At 41.8% G+C, this 19,351-nt stretch overlaps 1 protein-coding gene across 1 annotated transcript; it reads left to right on the top strand.

Moving 5' to 3' along the window:
- Positions 1 to 164: 164 nt before the first annotated feature.
- pomt2 (protein-O-mannosyltransferase 2) lies at positions 165 to 18,618 on the top strand. Its single transcript, XM_076300383.1, has 21 exons — positions 165 to 904; positions 997 to 1,081; positions 1,183 to 1,287; positions 1,592 to 1,700; positions 2,397 to 2,505; positions 2,902 to 3,061; positions 3,474 to 3,580; positions 4,165 to 4,247; positions 5,841 to 5,950; positions 6,209 to 6,275; positions 6,405 to 6,468; positions 6,618 to 6,696; positions 7,354 to 7,505; positions 8,158 to 8,249; positions 8,390 to 8,466; positions 8,742 to 8,813; positions 8,939 to 8,998; positions 9,219 to 9,324; positions 10,626 to 10,766; positions 16,610 to 16,721; positions 16,884 to 18,618. Exons 1-21 carry the CDS (start codon positions 618 to 620, stop codon positions 16,987 to 16,989), a joined length of 2,283 nt encoding a protein of 760 aa, XP_076156498.1. The 5' UTR covers positions 165 to 617; the 3' UTR covers positions 16,990 to 18,618.
- The last annotated feature ends 733 nt before the right edge of the window (positions 18,619 to 19,351 follow it).

Genomic DNA, 19,351 nt, shown 5'->3' with positions numbered 1-19,351 from the left:
TGCATCTCAGGTCCTGGTTTAACTATCTGAACATTAATTAATGTTATTGATGCATGCTGAGGTGGAAGGAGATGAGAGAACATTGGACGTTTTTCACGTACTCCAGACCACTAGGTGGCAGTACTTCCCTTGGCGTGCGTCGTGATCACAGTACAGAAGGAAAACAAGAAGACTGGCCGTATCAATAACAAACGGTACACGTTTACAGATTGTAGTTGGTAGATAACGTTTTCGTCTTTTCTCAGAAGCCAATGAATACCTAAGAATAACTATAATGTTTATGTAAATAGTGTTTTCTGGTCTATGAAGTGGAAAGGTTTCATCTTGGCATGGAGTAACGTGAAATCAGATGCATGCAACATGCATGAAGTCGGATTCCAATCAGCCTTTGATTGTATCGGAAGGGGTATCCGAATCTGAGAGAAGCCCCTGGGCCGAGCTCAAGGTTGCGCTCCGCCCCACATTGAGCCCAGCCCTTGGAATCTGACACTAAGCTTTAAAACGAGATAGCATTAGCTTGACACCTATTGGGAAGCCACACGACGACATCAGGGTGCGTGACCTAATCGATTATTCTGATGTTGACAGTTACGTGACATTTATTCATAAACCTGCCGATGGAGAACAGAACATGCGAAGCACAGCGCAGCCAAGGTCCAGGTACGTCAGGTGTTCGCAAACGCAAGGCAAGCAAAGGGGCTTTGGAGCAGAGCAGCGGCGACAGTAATGGTACAGTAGATGTGTCCGGACGTCAGTCCGCAAACGGGACCTCACAGCAATGGCTCCAGAGAGGAACACACTGTCCAAACGGGCAAGGAGGAAGAACTGTGTACACACTTATTCTAGTGATCATACTGTCATTTTCCACGAGACTTTATAAAATCCTGGAACCACCTCACATATGGTGAGTTGATATTTTTCACACTGTGTGTGACCTGAATCGCAGTGTCCTCTTGTGTGGATCCATCTATTAACAAGACTCTCTCTTTCCTCTAGTTGGGATGAAACGCACTTTGGAAAAATGGGAAGCTATTACATTAACAGAACTTTCTTCTTTGATGTTCACCCTCCTCTCGGCAAAGTAAGTCCTACTGAATTAATGTCTTACATTCCGCAACAGTAAACAGCTATGTCTGTGGAATGCCCATTCTGTCATGTTTTATATCATGTCTGTCTTTTCAGATGCTGATAGGTTTAGCTGGCTACCTCACAGGCTACGATGGCACCTTCCCTTTCATCAAACCAGGAGACAAATATGAGAATCACAACTACTGGGGGATGAGAGGAGTGTGTAGAAACTGCATATATTACAACTGTGTTGTCCGGTTAATGATGTGATCTCTGATGTAGATGCCTGACCAGATCATTTTCCATAAAGGATATTTGAAATGTTAATTGACACTTGATGATAACCCATGATTTTTGAAGAATAGTGATGAGACTTTGCAGTTAGATTTTACAGAGGAATTGTGTGTGTGTGTGTGTGTGTGTGTGTGTGTGTGTGTGTGTGTGTGTGTGTGTGTGTGTGTGTGTGTGTGTGTGTGTGTGTGTGTGTGTGTGTGTGTGTGTGTGTGTGTGTGTGTGTGTGTAGTTCTGTGCAGGCCTTGGGTCTTGTCTGCCTCCATTTGCCTTTGTTGCGGTTCAGGAGCTTTCTGGCTCTCCATCAGCTGCCCTCATCTCATCTGGACTTCTCATCTTTGGTAAGCAACCTCTTTTTCTCTCTCTCTCTCTCTTTTCACTTTTCCCAGGCCTTCCTAAAAAGACTATAAAACAGCTTCAGGTGATACAAAATGCAGCAGCTAGGGTTCTCACAAAAACTAAAAGAACTGACCACATTACTCCAATTCTTAAGTCCCTGCACTGGCTTCCAGTAAGTCACAGAATTGACTTTAAAGCACTACAGCTTGTTTGTAATTCACTAAATGGAGCAGGACATAAATACCTTTCAGACATGCTTCAGCATTACACACCTCCAGACCTCTCAGGTCTCAGGAGAAAAACCTGTTAGTAAAACCTGCTGTTAGAACTAAACATGGTGAAGCAGCTTTTAGCTGCTTTGTGGCTCAGCTCTGGAACCAACTTTCGGATGACATTAAAAAGGCCTTCTGAAAATACTTCTGATGTTTTACATACTTCTGATGTTCTACATACTTCTGATGTTTTTGGTACTATAGTCATCAGGGAGAGCTCCTAAAGCTGCGTACTGAATAGGCAATTTGCTCGTCACCCGTCTCTTTAAAGCGTTTCAATTATTTTAATTTTGTCAATATGCTACGTTTCTTATCACCAGTAATTCACATGGCCTGTAATCACTGAACTACATTAACATTCCATGGTCTCTTGTAGCTAGTCACTTGCGGTCTGAATATCTGTGGTTTTCTGCATCTCCCCTCCAGACACAGGCTTCGTCACCCTCTCTCAGTACATCCTCCTGGACCCTGTCCTCATGTTCTTCATTATGGCCTCGGTGCTTAGCATGGTCAAGTTCCATGCGCACAAGCACAGGTACAGTACTTGGCATGTGCATCTCCTCAGAGCAGATTGGCTTTATGTGCTCCTGGTGAGGTGTGAACAGAATTCAAGATTCATTTATTGTTATTATACGTATTAAGACAGTTCAAATCTTAGGTTTTGGCTCCTCTTGCAGCAAATAATTATATGTAATTATTTTGATATATTTATATAACGTAGCTCATTTAGTTGGTTTATTTGTTTATTCGGTTTCAATTCAGGTGACAACTGTCTATCCTCCTCACCCAATGCTGTGATGGTAATGTGCATAAACTGGGGTCTGTTGGTGGTGGTTAGTGAGGTCCCCCTTTCCATGTGAAGCGCTTTGAATGTGAGAAAAGCTCTATATAAACGTAACATGTTGTTGTTGTTGTTGTTGTTTTGCTCTAGGCCTTTCAGCCTTTCCTGGTGGTCTTGGCTGCTCCTGACCGGGGTAAACCTGTCGGGTGCTCTGGGAGTGAAGTTTGTGGGGCTTTTCATCATCCTTCTGGTTGGGATTAAAACGGCCTTAGATCTGTGGGACCTACTGGGAGACCTCACACTCTCTCTGGTACACAACACACACTCACTGCTACATCTCACACACTCACTGGAACACGCAGAGTATCTAGAATACACACACACTCTCTGGTACATCTCACACGCTCACTGGGACACAGACACACTCTCTGGTACATACCACACACTCGCTGCTACATCTCACATGCTCACTGGAACAGATACACAACACATTCTCTCTGATACACATCACATTATCATGATGTATTTATTTAATTTGATTTAGTGGCTTATTAAAAAGGTGTGGATGAAAAGAGGCCAACATCAGTGGGTCATTATTTCTGGACATGATGACTGCTGTTGATTGCTCTCTTGACATAGTCATTGCATATTGAAGTGCCACCTCTCATGTTACTCCACCATCTTGTCATCTCTTGAACTCATTGTATGTCTTCCTGCACCAGGTGGATTTTGGGAAGCACTTACTTGCCAGGGTTTTTGGCCTGATCCTGCTGCCCCTGTTCCTATATATCACCATATTTGCTGTCCATTTCGTCATCCTCAACAAGAGGTGGGTGAGGTCTGCTGTGTGATGTTGTAAGCCAGTAGATACTCTGATGCTGTCACATTTGAAGATGTCTGGCTGGTAGTGATGGCTCACTGTGAAGATGTTATATGATGTTAGATAATTTGGCAGGACATTTATTTAACTTGTCAGCCTCATCCTACTCTGAATTATTTCTCTCTCTCTCTCTCTTTCTTTCTCTCTCTCTCCCTCTTTCTTTCTCTCTTTCTCTCTCTTTCTCTCCCTCTCTCTCTCTTTGTCTCGTTCTCTCTCTCTCTCTCCCTCTCTTTCTTTCTCTCTCTCTCCCTCTCTATCTTTCTCTCCCTCTCTCTCTCCCTCTCTTTCTTTCTCTCTTTCTCTCCCTCTCTCTTTCTCTCTCTCTTTCTCTCCCTCTCTCTCTCTTTGTCCCTCGTTCTCTCTCTCCCTCTCTCTTTCTTTCTCTCTCTCTCCCTCTCTCTTTCTTTCTCTCTCTCTCCCTCTCTCCCTCTCTTTCTTTCTCTCTTTCTCTCCCTCTCTCTCTCTTTGTCTCTCATTCTCTCTCTCTCTCTCTCTCTCTCTCTCTCTCTCTCTCTCTCTCGCTCTACGTGTAGTGGTCCAGGAGACGGCTTCTTCAGCTCCTCCTTCCAGTCCAGACTCGTGGGAAACAACCTGCACAACGCCTCCATGCCAGAGTGTGAGTGGACTCTCACGTCCAGCCTTCTCACCTTACCTGGGAGTGTGACACTGTTGGTGCATGCTAGTGGACTTTGAAGTACACTGGTTTTTTGTGAATTGTTTGAGGGGCAGTCGTGGCCTACTGGTTAGCGCTTCGGACTTGTAACCGGAGGGTTGCCGGTTCGAACCCCGACCAGTAGGAACGGCTGAAGTGCCCTTGAGCAAGGCACCTAACCCCTCACTGCTCCCCGAGCGCCGCTGTAGCAGGCAGCTCACTGCATCGGGATTAGTGTGTGCTTCACCTTACTGTGTGTTCACTGTGTGCTGAGTGTGTTTCACTAATTCACGGATTGGGATAAATGCAGAGACCAAATTTCCCTCACGGGATCAAAAGAGTATATATATAATAGTATATATATATATATATGGGTATATATATATATATATATATGGGTATATAATTATACTTACACTGAAACCCCATTTAGATCGGTTTAAATGTCAGTCCAGGAATCAAAGAGCAAGAGGCAGGATATCAAGGCTGAGACAAATAAGGGTTGTGTTTGTTTTGGTCATTTGTAAAGCGTTTTATCACAGGGCCTAACGAGGATCGTGACATTTTTGGAGATTTTGTGTTTAATTTCAGCAAAGCCGAAATAATAATACATTTAATTTAGAAAAGCGCCTTTCAAGGTACCCAAGGAAGGTAGGCAAGGAAGTACATAAAGCATGCAATCACATCCATGGTTGGATTCACTGACCGTATGGACTGTACATTCAGGCAGGGACAATGAGAGAACAAGCATATAGGAAAGACACAAACACAAGTTATACCATGGTCTAGGTTGAAAAGGATGTCGTTTAAAAAGTGATATACTACACCTATGAAGTAGATCTGGTAAAAAAAAGTTTAATCACCGTTCCATATCAATGCTCCGACCCCCTCTGGATAGAGGTGCCAGTGGGAGTGCAGGTACCCCCCAGCGATGCGCAGGTTCTTAGGGGTCACTGTAGAACCAGCTGAAAAAACAGCTGAAAAAACTAACGATTTTAGCTCTAAAACTCATTTAGTATTAATAATTGATTTCATATTTATTTATTTCGTAAGTGACCATGGTGTAAACGGGATAATGTCCTTCGATGCGTCCATTATCAGAAATAAATGGACTTCGCGGGAGCAACCGTCCTCCGCTTCGTGTCGGACGGTTTACGCCTCCACGTCGTCCATTTATTTCTGATAATGGACACCTCGTCGGGGCATTATCCCTTACTTGGACATGGATACAAGGTACATAAAATGTCAAGATGCAGAGGAAACATAACACCCTCAGAGGGCATACACTGAGCACAAAGTGAAGACTATTTTAATCTCCCCAGTTTGAACTGTGAGCAGGAATCAGTGGGATAGATCAGTTGCTTTATGTCACAACAGAAGCAAAACTGCTGTGCTTAATGCTGGTGTGATTTATGAGACGTTTCTAGCTACTTCGGTGTCCAGTGATGTTCTGCTCAGCTGAAGCTACATCAGAGTTCAGTGATGTTCTGTTTGGCTGAAGACACATCAGTGTCCAGTGATGCTGTGCGTGTATGACCTGTGCTCTCCCTCCCCTAGACCTGGCATACGGTTCTACAGTGACCGTGAAGAACCTGCGCATCGCTGGGGGGTACCTGCACTCCCACTGGCACCTCTACCCAGAGGGGGTCGGAGCACACCAGCAGCAGGTAACGCACACACACCAGCAGCAGGTACCACACACCACCTACACTCACAAACACACACACACACACAAGGAATTAATGGACATAAGAAGGCTGCTTGGCAAACTTCCATTCTACAGTAGTTAATCTCTGACCATGCTGCCTTAGATATTCCCAGCGTTCAGTTGCAAAGCAAGCTAAAGTAGTCACTTTGTAAATGTGTGTCATTAACACTGACACATTTTCCTCACAAATACCCACTGGCCGATTCTTCTCCTGCAGGTGACTACCTATCTCCACAAGGACTATAACAACCTCTGGCTGGTGAAGAAACAGCACCACACTGACGGTGAGTTTAAGGTTTCAAGCTGTAGCAGACACACGTCCACTGCAGTGTCCCCACTATTAACCGAGGTTTGCGTGTATTATACTTAATGTCCTTTGTTCTGGTTTGTCTGGTTTGTTCTGGTCTGACCAGATCCTACGGGAGAAGCCCCTGACCTTGTCCGGCATGGTGACGTCATTCGACTGGAGCACAAAGAGTAAGTACTTACTTTTAAGCAATGTTAATATTTAAAGAAAAATTTGCAGAAATATTACTGTGCAGTTCTGCTGTTAAGTATTGATTTGTGATGTGTTATTATCATCACTGATTTCTTGGTAATGTGTTTTGTTTTCATGTTTCTATCAGAACCACTAGGAACCTCCACAGCCACCTGCATGAGGCTCCCCTGACGAAAAAGCACCTGCAGGTCACAGGATATGGCCTTGTGAGCAGACCCTCTTCTGCATCTACACAGTTCAGAACTCGTACATTAATATGAAGTCCAATTAAAGCTAAAGTTAAAGGTGCTCTAAGCAATGCTGGGTAATGTCACTTCTGTTGACTTTCAAACAAATCAGAGAAATAGCTCGCTAATTCCTTTCCGTCCCTCCCGTGCTGCTACCGTGCAATTGAAACTCTCCTAAACGCGCATCTCGTCTGTGATTTATGTTTGTTATGTTTTTATGGGCTAGTTTTGCCCAGGTTGTTTTTGTTGCCGTTTTTGGAGCCTGGGCTGTCCACAGAGTTCTCGTTTTTTTACAGTGTATTCAGGACACAGACAGCTAGCGGTTGGTTAGGTGATGTAGTAAGTGACATAAAACACGCGTGGCATCGCTTAGAGCACCTTTAAAGGTAAACTCTTCAAGCAACACGGACATGCAACGGCAGGTTCGAGAATCAAACCAGTTGGAGAGGCAGCACTGCTCCACTACGCTCAATTATGTCCTGAAAATATGAATCGGACCATATATACACCTCTTGAATTCTTTTTCTTCAAACCATTTCTAACACAGGGGTGTAGCAAATTCACACCACCATTGTATGATTATTTCACCATATTGTGTGATTCAACATTGTTCTTTGTTTGTTTGTTTGTTTACAGAATGGCACAGGAGACACTAATGACCTGTGGGTGATAGAGGTGTGTGGGGGACGGAAGGGAGATCTGGTCAAAGTGCTTCGCAGCAAAGTCCGCATCCTGCATCAGTCCACAGGCTGTGTCCTATACTCCTCTGGCAAAACACTGCCCAAATGGTGAGGGCGCTCAGGCCGTGTTCTGCTGATGCACCTGAGCAGGTTAAGTTAGCAACTAGAAAAGCCAAGATGATGGCTGACTAAATTACTGTGTCTCCCATACATTGACTTATTTGTGGCGGCCAACCACAATGTCAACATTGACCACCACATAATGATTTTCCAGGTTGTACTAAATTGTGCTTAAATCTGGTTAAATTTTGATTCTTTGTATTACACCTGCCAGGGAATCCGTGTTATGTGGCTAAGCTGCTGCCTAGCAGGTGAAACAAGTTTAAATGGCTATAGCCTACATTTAAAACAAATTATTACTAGAAATGCCACATGTCTACATTCAATGCTATTAAGCCACTTCGAAAGTTTGTTTAGATCCAGTGATTCTGCCGTCATGGAAACAGAACGTCACACTTCGGTACTCTATTATCCAGATTCAGAGGTTTATAGACATTAGTCAAAGGTCTCTTAGTTTTTTTTTCCTATTGTAGTAAATATGGGAAAGGTAGACTGTTTTATGCAGTAAAAGTGTGCAGACACTCAGTCTGAGTTGTGTGTGTGTTGCTTTCAGTCTGAGATGGTGTGTGTGGCTCCCAGTCTGAGATGGTGTGTGTGTGTGTGTGTGGCTCCCAGTCTGATGTTGTGTGTGTTTCCATAGGGGCTGGGAGCAGGTAGAGGTCTCCTGTAGTCCGTACCACAAGGACACCCCCAACTCTCAGTGGAACATCGAGGACCACATCAACCCCAAATGTAGGCTGTTTTACCTCAGTACTTCAAAGTAGACTACATTCATCCTCAGAGCCTCTATGTGAAACATTGAGTGAAATATTTGTATGTCTGATCTATGTAAGAGAGCTTCTCTCTCTCTTTCTCTCTTTCTCTCTCTGTAGTACCTAACATCAGCTTTGCGGTGTTGAAGCCCTCCTTTCTGGAAATCCTTCTGGAGTCACATATTGTCATGATCAGGGTATGGCTGACTCTCTTCATTAGCCTGTAGATTGCTAAGGTCTCCCTCAACCCATCTAAAGTCAACCTTTGGTTAGCATTAGCTGTCTCTGTCCCTCCATCTGTGGTGGAACAAATAGCTTTAGCTGTGTCTATTCCTTCCCTCTATCCTGGAAAAGTTAGCTTTAGCTGTGTCTATTTCTCCCTCGGTAGGGGAACCATTAGCATTAGCTGTGTCTATGTCTCCCTCGGTAGGGGAACTGTTAGCGTTAGCTGTGTCTATTTTTCCCTCTGCAGGGGAACAGTGGCCTGAAGCCCAAAGACAACGAGATAAACTCTAAACCCTGGCACTGGCCCATCAACTATCAGGTGTGTGAGGAGGTTTCAACGTCTTTCAGATTAAACCAAAACATATCATCATGTACATATCATATTAAAATAATGACCACTACTACTTCTCCCTGTTCAACTGTATGTTTTTTAATTTTATTCAGGGCTTGAGGTTTTCAGGGGTGAACGAGACTGACTATCGTGTTTACCTGCTGGGGAACCCGGTAAGTTGAACATGTGCCAGACGATGTCAGATTGACTAGATGTTTTCATGTATGTGTCCACCAATCCATGGCATTAGCTGATGTCACCTATGGAGTGGATCGGTACCTGGTCTGCTGTGGTTGCTGTGTATCTGTGTGAGTTCAGACCCCGGCTCGGGTCCATCCCAGCATCTCTAACCACCTGGCACTTCTCTGTATGATGGCCCTCCTCTTCCCACAGGTGATCTGGTGGCTCAACTTGCTCTGTTTGGGGCTGTACGTTGTCATGGCGTTTGTTGCCGCAGCATCAATTCAAAGAGGATTCAATCTGGATTCTAAAAGAAGAGGTTGGTTCAGGCTGCTTGAGTGTTCATTTCATTACAATGTTTTTGATAACACTGATATACCAGTGACGAAATGCTGTTTAAGGTACATAAATTATCGAGCCATTGTTTACATAAACAGACTGTCTATTGGTTGCTGGTAGCACTTCATGCAGGATGGTGGTGAATTTACAAAATTACAGTGGATGTTGTTTGTGCAAAGTTAACAAATGTATTTCAGAAACCAGCAGCAATGTGCTTCAGGTATTTGTACCAGGTTAAAGGAACCATATGTAAGATTGTGGCCAAAACTGGTACTGCAATCACTTTCAAATTACTGTAGAGCGGTGTATCCCCTCCCCCTCCCCCCTGACTCAAGGTTGCCAACCTGGATGCCGAAACACTACTGACTTTGTGATTAGTAGATAGGTGGAGGGTGGCGCATCAGGCCAAAACACAACATGACATGACAAAACACAACATCAACATCAGTTGAGGGCCGCAACTTCACTTAGGATAATATCCTGGCCGGACTACTGTTGTCAGTGATATAAGTATTTGAAATGAACATGATTTCTTAATATCTAGTGACATATCAGGGCCATTTTATGATTAATTGAAATACATTTCTTACATACGGTTCCTTTAAGCCTGTGTGGGATTTACTGGTCATATGCAGTGTTAGGTAATGACGTTATTTTTTCAGTAACGGGGTAATCTAACTAATTACTTTTCCCGTCGTTACAACGCCGTTAACGTTACTGGACGTTAAATGTGGTGCATTACTATGAATTGATTGAATAAACTGTGTAATCCGAACGCACCCCTGGCTCACAGCTAGTGGTCAAAGGCAAGAACGTGCATGTAATGTGTACATTATGTCCAGGAGCGAAGACTTTGTCGGCATCCGTTGTAAGCAACTCTAATTTAATGAAGCATCTCACACAGTAATTCAGTTACTAACTCAGTTACTTTTTGGAACAAGTAGTGAGTAACTATAACTAATTACTTTTTTAAAGTAACGTTCCCAACACTGGTCATATGTCATTCCTTCATTGTACAGTATGTAACTTATTAGTTCTCCTTGCAGAATGTTTATGGTTATTGTTATTATGACAATTTGCTATTTTAATTCAGTTAAAATTATTTAGTCTATTACTTTTATTGGTATTATTTATGTAGGCTATATGACTACTTTGAACTGTTTTTTTTATGAACTGTTTTTTTATGATAAGGTTTATTGATTTGGTTACAACAATAACATCTTCGAAGAACCATAACCGTGCTCTCCGTTCTTTGTGTTTGGGTTGATTTGTGTTGTCCAGGGCACTGTGGCGTGCTGATGAGGGGTGGAGGTATGCTGTTCCTGGGCTGGCTCCTTCACTACCTGCCCTTCTACACCATGGGCCGCATCCTCTACTACCACCACTACTTCCCCGCCATGCTCTTCAGTAGCATGCTAACAGGTTAGCGGTCATACTCTTCTTCTCAATATGCTCTGCATGCTCTTCAGTAGCATGCTAACAGGTTAGCGTCATACTCTACTTCTCAATATGCTCTGCATGCTCAGTAGTGAAAGTAATTGTGGTGAATAATTACTTAATATTAACTTAGACTGGCAAACTTCAGGAACACTCAGGAATCAGGTTTATTCTGTTACAAGCAGAGAGGGTAAAAATGGTCTATGGTAGGCCATGGCACAGAGGCCATGGCCTCTGGATCAACCTCTCTCTCTCTTCTTCAGTTCTCCATGTTCTAATCTAGTTCTTAGATTGCCCTAATTCTAGCCCTGATTGTCTTGATTTCTCACAGAGTGTGAAGAAAAAGTTTACAGACCACAGAGTACCAGTGATAAAAACAATAACCTAGGGGAAAAAGACAAAAAATAGACAAAAAAAAAAAAAAAGAGTAGAGTAGAGTCTGTAAGGCTCCCCCTTTTTAACCACTGATTGCACCTGAAACAAAACACAGAGATATACATATCTGGGCCCAAGGCCCCAGTAGTGCTTCCTAAGTTTCAGCTAACATTATTAAAAAGATTTCAATTGCAATACTGCTATGGTCAGTCACCAAATTAGTAATTAGCAATGAAATATAAATTCACATGATCATGATCTTCATGGATACTCTTTTTTTGGTGTGTGTGCCTCATATCATGAATTGTTTATCATACGCTATAAATTATCTGAACCTTTTTCGACATTGTTTAAAGCAGGCCTAAAGGAATGTTTTAAAGAACTTGGTTAGAACTTTATTCTGAACATATTCTGAACGTCTGAAACAAATGAAAAGTTGTATTTTATTTTATTTCATTGCTGTATCCAAAATATTTGTAAACAATATGGTCTAGTATGTATGTCATCATACCACATTATCATCTTGATCACTGGTTCTCGCTCCGACGTCTCAGGAGAATTCCCTTTCAGTAGGATCCCGTCACCGGGGGTCAGAAGATCAGGCATCTCACCTTGCTGTCTCAGACAACCAAGGGCTTTCAGGATTTCAAATCCAAGGTCCCAGACCTCACCGTGTACGGTTTTTCAGGTTGGGATCCCGGGACCTCTCGCAATTCTGTTAGGTAAATCAATTCGGAATCAAGAAGATGAGACAGGAGCCAGTGATCAAAATCATCCAATTATATTGAATCTTTGCAAACCAGCACAGCTGGTTGAAACAAAGAGTTTTACATTCTAAAAGTGCTTATATACTTCAGTGGCTACATAAGTCAAGCGTAACTACACCCATAGTCATACAATTCTCCTAATGGGTAGTCACTTAAAGGTGCCATGTGTAAGAATTGAGGTAAAAATATACAAAAAATGAGCTACACGCATCAAAAGAATGAGAAGAAATAAGGGCGATGATGTTATTTAAAAAATGAGAAGGTATAGTGCTGCAGAGATATCAACCTGAATTAGCATGCTAAATTACTAGCCACAGCCCGACAGGTCTTTTAATACCAGTTTCGGCCATGGGAGGCAGTATGCGGGCAACATAACCGCTAGCCAAACTGCAATACACGTGTCTCGGTTGTTACTCCAGGGTAGACCAACTCACTTTCTGGAGGTATACTGCCCCCATCTTTTATGGAATGTGGAGTATGAATTGATTTTTGGCAGACATTACACATGGCACCTTTAATCGAATGTTGGTGGTTTGTAACCTTACTTGTTGTTGTGAGCAGATCTCTCATATATTAGAATCTCAGGCTTCTCTGAGTATATCTTATTCTAGGGCTAGGGCCTGAATCACCAGGGGAAAAAAGATAAGATGGGCTGAAGCAACCCAACAGCCCTGGTCTGCCTGTAGGTCTCTGGTTTAACCGTTGCTGCGTGTTCAGCTCCCTTACGGGTGTTACCAGAGGCCCATCCCCAGAACCAGGACTGTAAGATCACCCCCCTCCATTTTGTTCCAAAGGAAAAACAAAACACTTAGGACTGTAGAAATTATTAAATGACAACTGTAATTCAATGGCACATAATTTTCCAAAACTGGCAAATATAACAAGAATATCAACCAAGGGCATTACATGTCTCTTTTAGCATTGACAGTAAAACAAATAAAAATAAAATAATTAAGGCATGTTGACCAAACACAAACCAAAACAAAACATGTTCCAGTCTTAAGAGAAGTAACTCTTGACTGAATTAATATGTTATGCTATCAACGTCAAAGCGTCATTTTAATAGAGGTTAAGACTCCTCTGACAAGCAACACCTTCAAATTGGTCGAACTTAGATATAAAATATCTTTAACTTCATAATTCAAGTGTAAATGTCTTCTCTTCTCCACTCTCTCTCTCTCTCTCTCTCTCTCTCTCTTTACACTGGCTCCCTGACCTTCAAGTGCAGAGATAACAACCACTCATACAGAGTCAGAGAAGATCTGTACCTTATGGTTAAGTGTGTTAGTGTTTTTCGTACCAGCAAGAGTGCCCTACATGGTGACCACAGAATATCCTTTACCTTTGTGGAAAGGAACAACGCAACAGGAGAGAAGGAATTAGACTTCAAACACTTAACAAAATCTTGGCTTTAGTTTAGTTGAGAATAGTTCAGTAAGTCAAACAAGTTTGAATCCCAAGCAAAATCCCAAAAATAATTCTCTTATTGAGAGGAAGCAAAAAAAAACAATTTAAATACAGTTAACAGTCAGATGCATCTTTCTTATGTGTATTCTCAGTCTGTAACAGATATGTGACCTTCATGCATATCAGCTGACCAACACACACACACACACACACACACACACACACACACACACACTCTCACTCAGGCCTCATGTCGACTGACAGGAGGGAAGACAAAGACAAAACAGACTCAGTACCTTTTAGTTGCAATACATACAACACATAACATGTAGCCTATAGTTTTAGGGCCCGTCCCAATACCTCCCCTACCCCTAGATTTTTGCCCTAACCCTCGATTTTGCACGTGCACGTGTAGGGCTAGGGTGTCTCATTACTTTAGGGAGCAAGGGGAAGTGCTATTTTCCCCTTAAAATCAACCCTCAAAATAAAGCCAGGACCGATGCAGGCTTAAAACGAAGTGGGAGATGAAATTACCCAGGATACCGTGCGAGCTCAGCGAGCCGGCCACATTTTTAATATATTTTCACAAATAAGCTTATTAAAATTTCGAAATATGCTGGAATATGTTAGTTTGATGCACATCTGATGGACTGTTGAGTTTTGAACACTAATGTTAGAAAATATCTCACAAAGCTATCTGACGATGTTCATGATATCTGCTGAGTGCTTTGAGAGAGTCTGCCCATCAAATAACGTTATATATCTGATCTGGGTAGTTTTGTCAATATTTAAGGTGTGTGTTCTGGCGTTCACGTGAACACGAATATCTTTGTTGATTAACCAGACGTAGATAAACACAGCCCACACAACAATGACCGCTGGAACAGGCATGTTCCTGAATGAAAATAGTAGCAGGCTACTACCGGTAGACACGTCGGCGCTGCGCGTGACATAGGTGAGCATGTTACGCTAATTTTAAATTTGAGCTCGCTACGCTAATTTGCATATAGATATAGATCTTCACCTCCACTTCCCTTGTCGAGGGGGCTTTAAGGTTGAGGGCAATCAAAACCAAGTGGAAGTTTTAAGGGGGGAGAAATGGGACGGGCCCTTAGTCACACAATGTTAGCAGCACTGGGATGTTTTGAATAGGCGTCCCCACCTTTATCTTAGTTTGGCCCAACTAATGCTGCTGACCATGTGTGGCTGCCACAGACAGACAAAGCTACCAAGTAAGTTAACTTTCCCTTAACCACGCAGATGAGTTTCCCTTAACCTTTGCAGATCCGAACAAACTATGCCAAATAGTAGTTCAAGCAGAGACAGGTTGACACTCAGACATGTTAGTATCAGAGAGCACCTTTAGCAGACAATTGCAAAGCACACACACATAACCCACAGGTCAGAAACATAGACAGACATACATGTTGAGACATAAACTGACTCATGTTCCTGATTGGTTTCCGTAAAGTGACTGGTCTCAAAATTTGACAGATTGTCCAATTAAGCAAACCTAGTGAATGTGATTTCTCGCCCAGACCCGTACTCAAATCATCTGTAACTCTCAGGAGATTCGTTGACTTAGACCGGTTTCGTGTGCGCACACAATCTGTTCCTTGTTTCGGGGCCAAAATGCCCAATTCTGTCAAGGGCCTGATAGCTTACAGCTGACCGACCAGCGTTGCTGCAGCGTACCACCCAATGTGGACAGTAATCTTGCTCAACTGAATCTCCCTTGTTGTCCAGCTAAGGACTGTAGCACTTTAAAGGAACAAAACGTACTACTTACCGAGAGCGCGTCTTTCCAGCGGGTTGAGGGATAACACAGTAAGTTTGGTAAAAAGAACAATCCTTAATTCAATAGATCAATATAATCCTTATCAATCTCGATGGGACCTCCATAAACTGATGGTAATTTTGATACCATAGATTTAATAGAGACCCAGTCAGACCAATAGTATGAAAAATCAGGAACAGAGTTTATTTACAATGATGCGCATCAAGGGAGAGACAGCATGACTTCACCTAAAGATCCATCAGCTGCTCTAACTAGACAAGGAAATAGTTAGAGTTTAAGTATCCTTCCAGGCTGACGGGAGATGGCGTTGGTCATCCCATCTCACGTGGACTACACTGAATCAGACCCTGATTAGTGGCAGCCTGGCAATCCGGAGCAGATAGCTACTAACGAAGCCATGCAGAACAGTGAAACACTGCAAAGTCATAATATTCCTGCTTATCTCTAAACACAGTCACACACAGATATACACAGGGACAGTACAGATATCATACAGTCATTACATAGAATCATACTTTTAGTATCAAAGTGACCTACTAATGAGAAATGCAGAACATTAAACCACATATTGGATTATCACCCGGAGAGAAGAAATACTCTTTTCTGATTGGCTGGCGGGTGGCCTTTAATTCTGAATAACAGGACACCGTTCCATATCAATGCTTATGAATGGTAACTATAACAACCATAGTAGGACGACGGTTGCAGCGCTCTAGAATCTTTTGGTTGCAGGCTTCCCAACAATGGAATCAACTGTAAACAAGCTAACTGTCCATGCTAAAGTTGTACAACAAGCTGAACTAGTGAGCTTCTTTTTAAACAGAACCGCGTGTTTACAGTGTTTACAGTGGCAACCGGGTGATAAGCGGGATAACGGCCTTCGAGGTGTGTCCAGTTATACGGAATTAATGGACTTGGGCAGAGGCAACTCCCCTCCGCTGCGCGTCGGGGAGTTTTTGCCCCTCGCCCTCGTCCATTAATTCCGTATAACAGGACACCTCGGCGGCCGTTATCCCTTACATATTGGACAAAATGCAGAACATTAAACCATATATTGGGATATTGAACATAATGTTCTATTCCACTTTCTCTCACAGGTTAGCATCATACTCTACTTCTCAATATGCTCTGTATGCTATTCAGTAGCATGCTAACAGGTTAGCATCATACTCTACTTCTCAATATGCTCTTTATGCTCTTCAGTAGCATGCTAACAGGTTAGCGTCATATATTCTATTCTGGGATCAGTATATATTAATAATAATTACTATTCAATATCAGATTTTCTTTTCCCCCAAATATATTTATTAGGTCAACCAGGCATATACTGCACACACTCTTCTGTATTTCCAAGTACTGTAATACAACATTTGACCAACATTTGCAGTGGGATATCTGATATCTTCAGGAATGGCCATAACTTCCCTCCACTTTACATATGTCATATTAATTAATTAGCTTTGGAAAAATGTTCTTTTCAGGTATTACATTGGACACTTTGCTGCAGAATACAGACCTACTGTTCAAACCAGCACTTGCTCAGCATCTACAGAGGGGTGGCCAGACTCTTCTCCTGGCTGCCATTCTCTACAGGTGAGCAATGCCATCCTATGGAATGTTGTTTAAAAAATGTGTATTCAGTTATATCTGTACATTTACCCTGTTTTTACTTTTCACAATGCCAGATACTGTTATTATTTCATGTGTGTGTGTGTGTGTGTGTGTGTGTGTGTGTGTTTGTTTTGTCTCTCTCAGTTTCTACCTGTTCCACCCTCTATCCTACGGAATGAGGGGCCCGCTGGCTCACGACCCATCCAGCCCCATGGCCAAGCTCAGGTGGATGGACTCCTGGGAGTTTTGACTCTGACACTCTTTTTCAACTGCACCAGGGACAGCCACACATGCTAGGAACAGCCCTTATAACTGGATCAGAGATGGTCACTCATGAGGAACAGCTTTCATAGCTGGACCAGAGAGAGAGAGACAGATTCATTTGTCAGAGACAGTATTTACAACTGGACCAGAGAGACAGATTCATTTGTCAGAGACCGTATTCACAACTGGACCAGAGAGAGAGAGACAGATTCATTTGTCAGAGACAGTATTCACAACTGGACTGGAGAGAGAGGCAGAGTCATTTGTCAGAGACAGTTTTCCCAACTGGACTGGAGATACTTGTTAGAGAGGGCTGTTCTAATTGGACCAGGGTTAATCACTCTCCAGATCCAGATAGAGAGAGAGAGAAAGGGAGAGATTGTTTTCTTAGCCACTTGGACCGGGAATAGACACTCGCAGACAAGCAATTAAGTCTCATTTGCTGCTGATCTGTTTTGCTGTAGATGACAGAATGTGTGATAGTGTTCAATTTTCAGAATAGATTGCAAACAAGCAAAGAGTATTTTTTTTTATAAACAATGGTGCAAAACATATCATGTTACAGTCATACATATTTTTCTGTCAAAAATATTTATCATAGAAAGTAAAGTATTTTATTGTAACTGACTAGGTAGTTGCACACTAAGACTTTGATGTTGTTCAGTCACTAGGTCTTGTGGGAAATGTTTTGTCCAGATGTCAGTATACCAGGTTCACACACTAAACTCAACTAAACTTATTTTTATTAGAACAGTGAAACCTGAAAACATAGTTTACTTTTACATACTAGAACTAAAAAATGAACTGAAGTATTTTTATTGATTTTTATAAGTACCCTTACAACAGTAGCCAATAACTGCTTCAGTAACCACAACTGCTTCATGTTGTGATCATAGTAGTCACAATAACACCAAGTGCCTTCCACGTGGTACTGTAAACATTGAATGTGAAACAATAAATTATATGATCTGTGAAAAGTGCTTTGGGTTGTCTATACTCACTGTATATTCTATCAGATTTCTATAGAACTTCAGACTTTGTGCGTAAATTGACGACTTAATGAATTATATTAGTATAGAGGGAGAGCAGATAGCTAACAAACATTCAGAAAAAGTCCTGTTGGCAAATTTGAGGAAAAGTCGAAGTCTAAATTCAAGCTCAATTTTGAGTTTTTAGCTTGCTAATTAGCATAATTCACATACTTTTTGGTTTTGCCATCAGATATCATAGGAATTGCAAAAAATAAGGCATTACAGTTTTTTTCAATCGCTAACAAGCGCTTACCCATACTTCAGATACTTTTTCTAAACTCTTAACACAGACTCACACCTACAAAACACAACTGGCCAAATGGATAATTTTCTTCTCAAAAACACATTTTGTTAAATATACTACTAACACATCTTTCTCTGCACACACTAACTTTACCAAAACACTGGAAATCTGACTCAAAATGAAATTATTCTGTCAAAGAATAACACTTGTTTTCACTTCACAAGGTACATGCAGTCAATCAAAGTACACCAGGTTTCAAAATACTGGCTATTGTTGACATTACAAAAACTGCATAGACTTTTATGTTTCAGTTTTACAGGTATTCGCATGCAATTTTTACACAAAATTTCTTGGTTGGGAACTGTATGTCCACATGTTATGTTCACATTCAAAAGCATTCCAGTAAAAAGCAAATCAGTTTATTTAAATAAACTCCTGGTATACTTACAAACTTTTCAATGCCTCGTTTTATGAGTAAAGAACATACTGTAGAAGTTTCGTACCATTCAGGGCATTATTAGTGGGGTAATTTACGAGATAAAAGTTGGTTCCATTACGCCTGCAGAAACGAATTAGTTTCTGACAGGGCTACTCGACCAGGGTTCGACCAAGGGAAAGGTTCTGGAAGGGTGTTTGGCTCGGGGGTCATGGTGCAAAGGACCCTAGGGTGAAATTACTCCGAACCATCGCTTTAACATTCGTAAATACTGCAAAAACAATCCATCATTTTGTTGGGAGGTATAGCTTGTCTGTTAAGAAAATGTAAGCATTGTGGAAATGTGTTCACTGACTGCATATCGTGTGAAAACGACATGAAATGTGTGAATGGTATGTCCACAAAAAACAGATACTGTGCTAACTGTATTTAAAGTTTTGAAAATGTGACAACTGGTTGGACAAACGCTTGGTAGCGACTGAAAAAAACTGTAATATACTCTTTATTAGGATAAACAGATAGGACAGTACAGGACTTAATCCAATGACCCCCAACTAGCAAATGAAAATAAGCTAAAATTAAAATATAAATTGAAATAATACCTAAAATTCAGTATGACGTTTCGAAACAAAATAGA

Source organism: Alosa pseudoharengus, unplaced genomic scaffold (genome assembly GCF_046254945.1).
Source record: "Alosa pseudoharengus isolate Yale_2024_CS ecotype anadromous, Long Island Sound unplaced genomic scaffold, YU_APseudo_1.1 YU_APseudo_1.1_scf_22, whole genome shotgun sequence".
Classification (NCBI taxonomy): Eukaryota; Metazoa; Chordata; class Actinopteri; order Clupeiformes; family Clupeidae; genus Alosa; species Alosa pseudoharengus.
The sequence above is the reverse complement of the archived record's forward strand: the minus strand, read 5'-3'. Positions and strand labels throughout refer to the sequence as shown.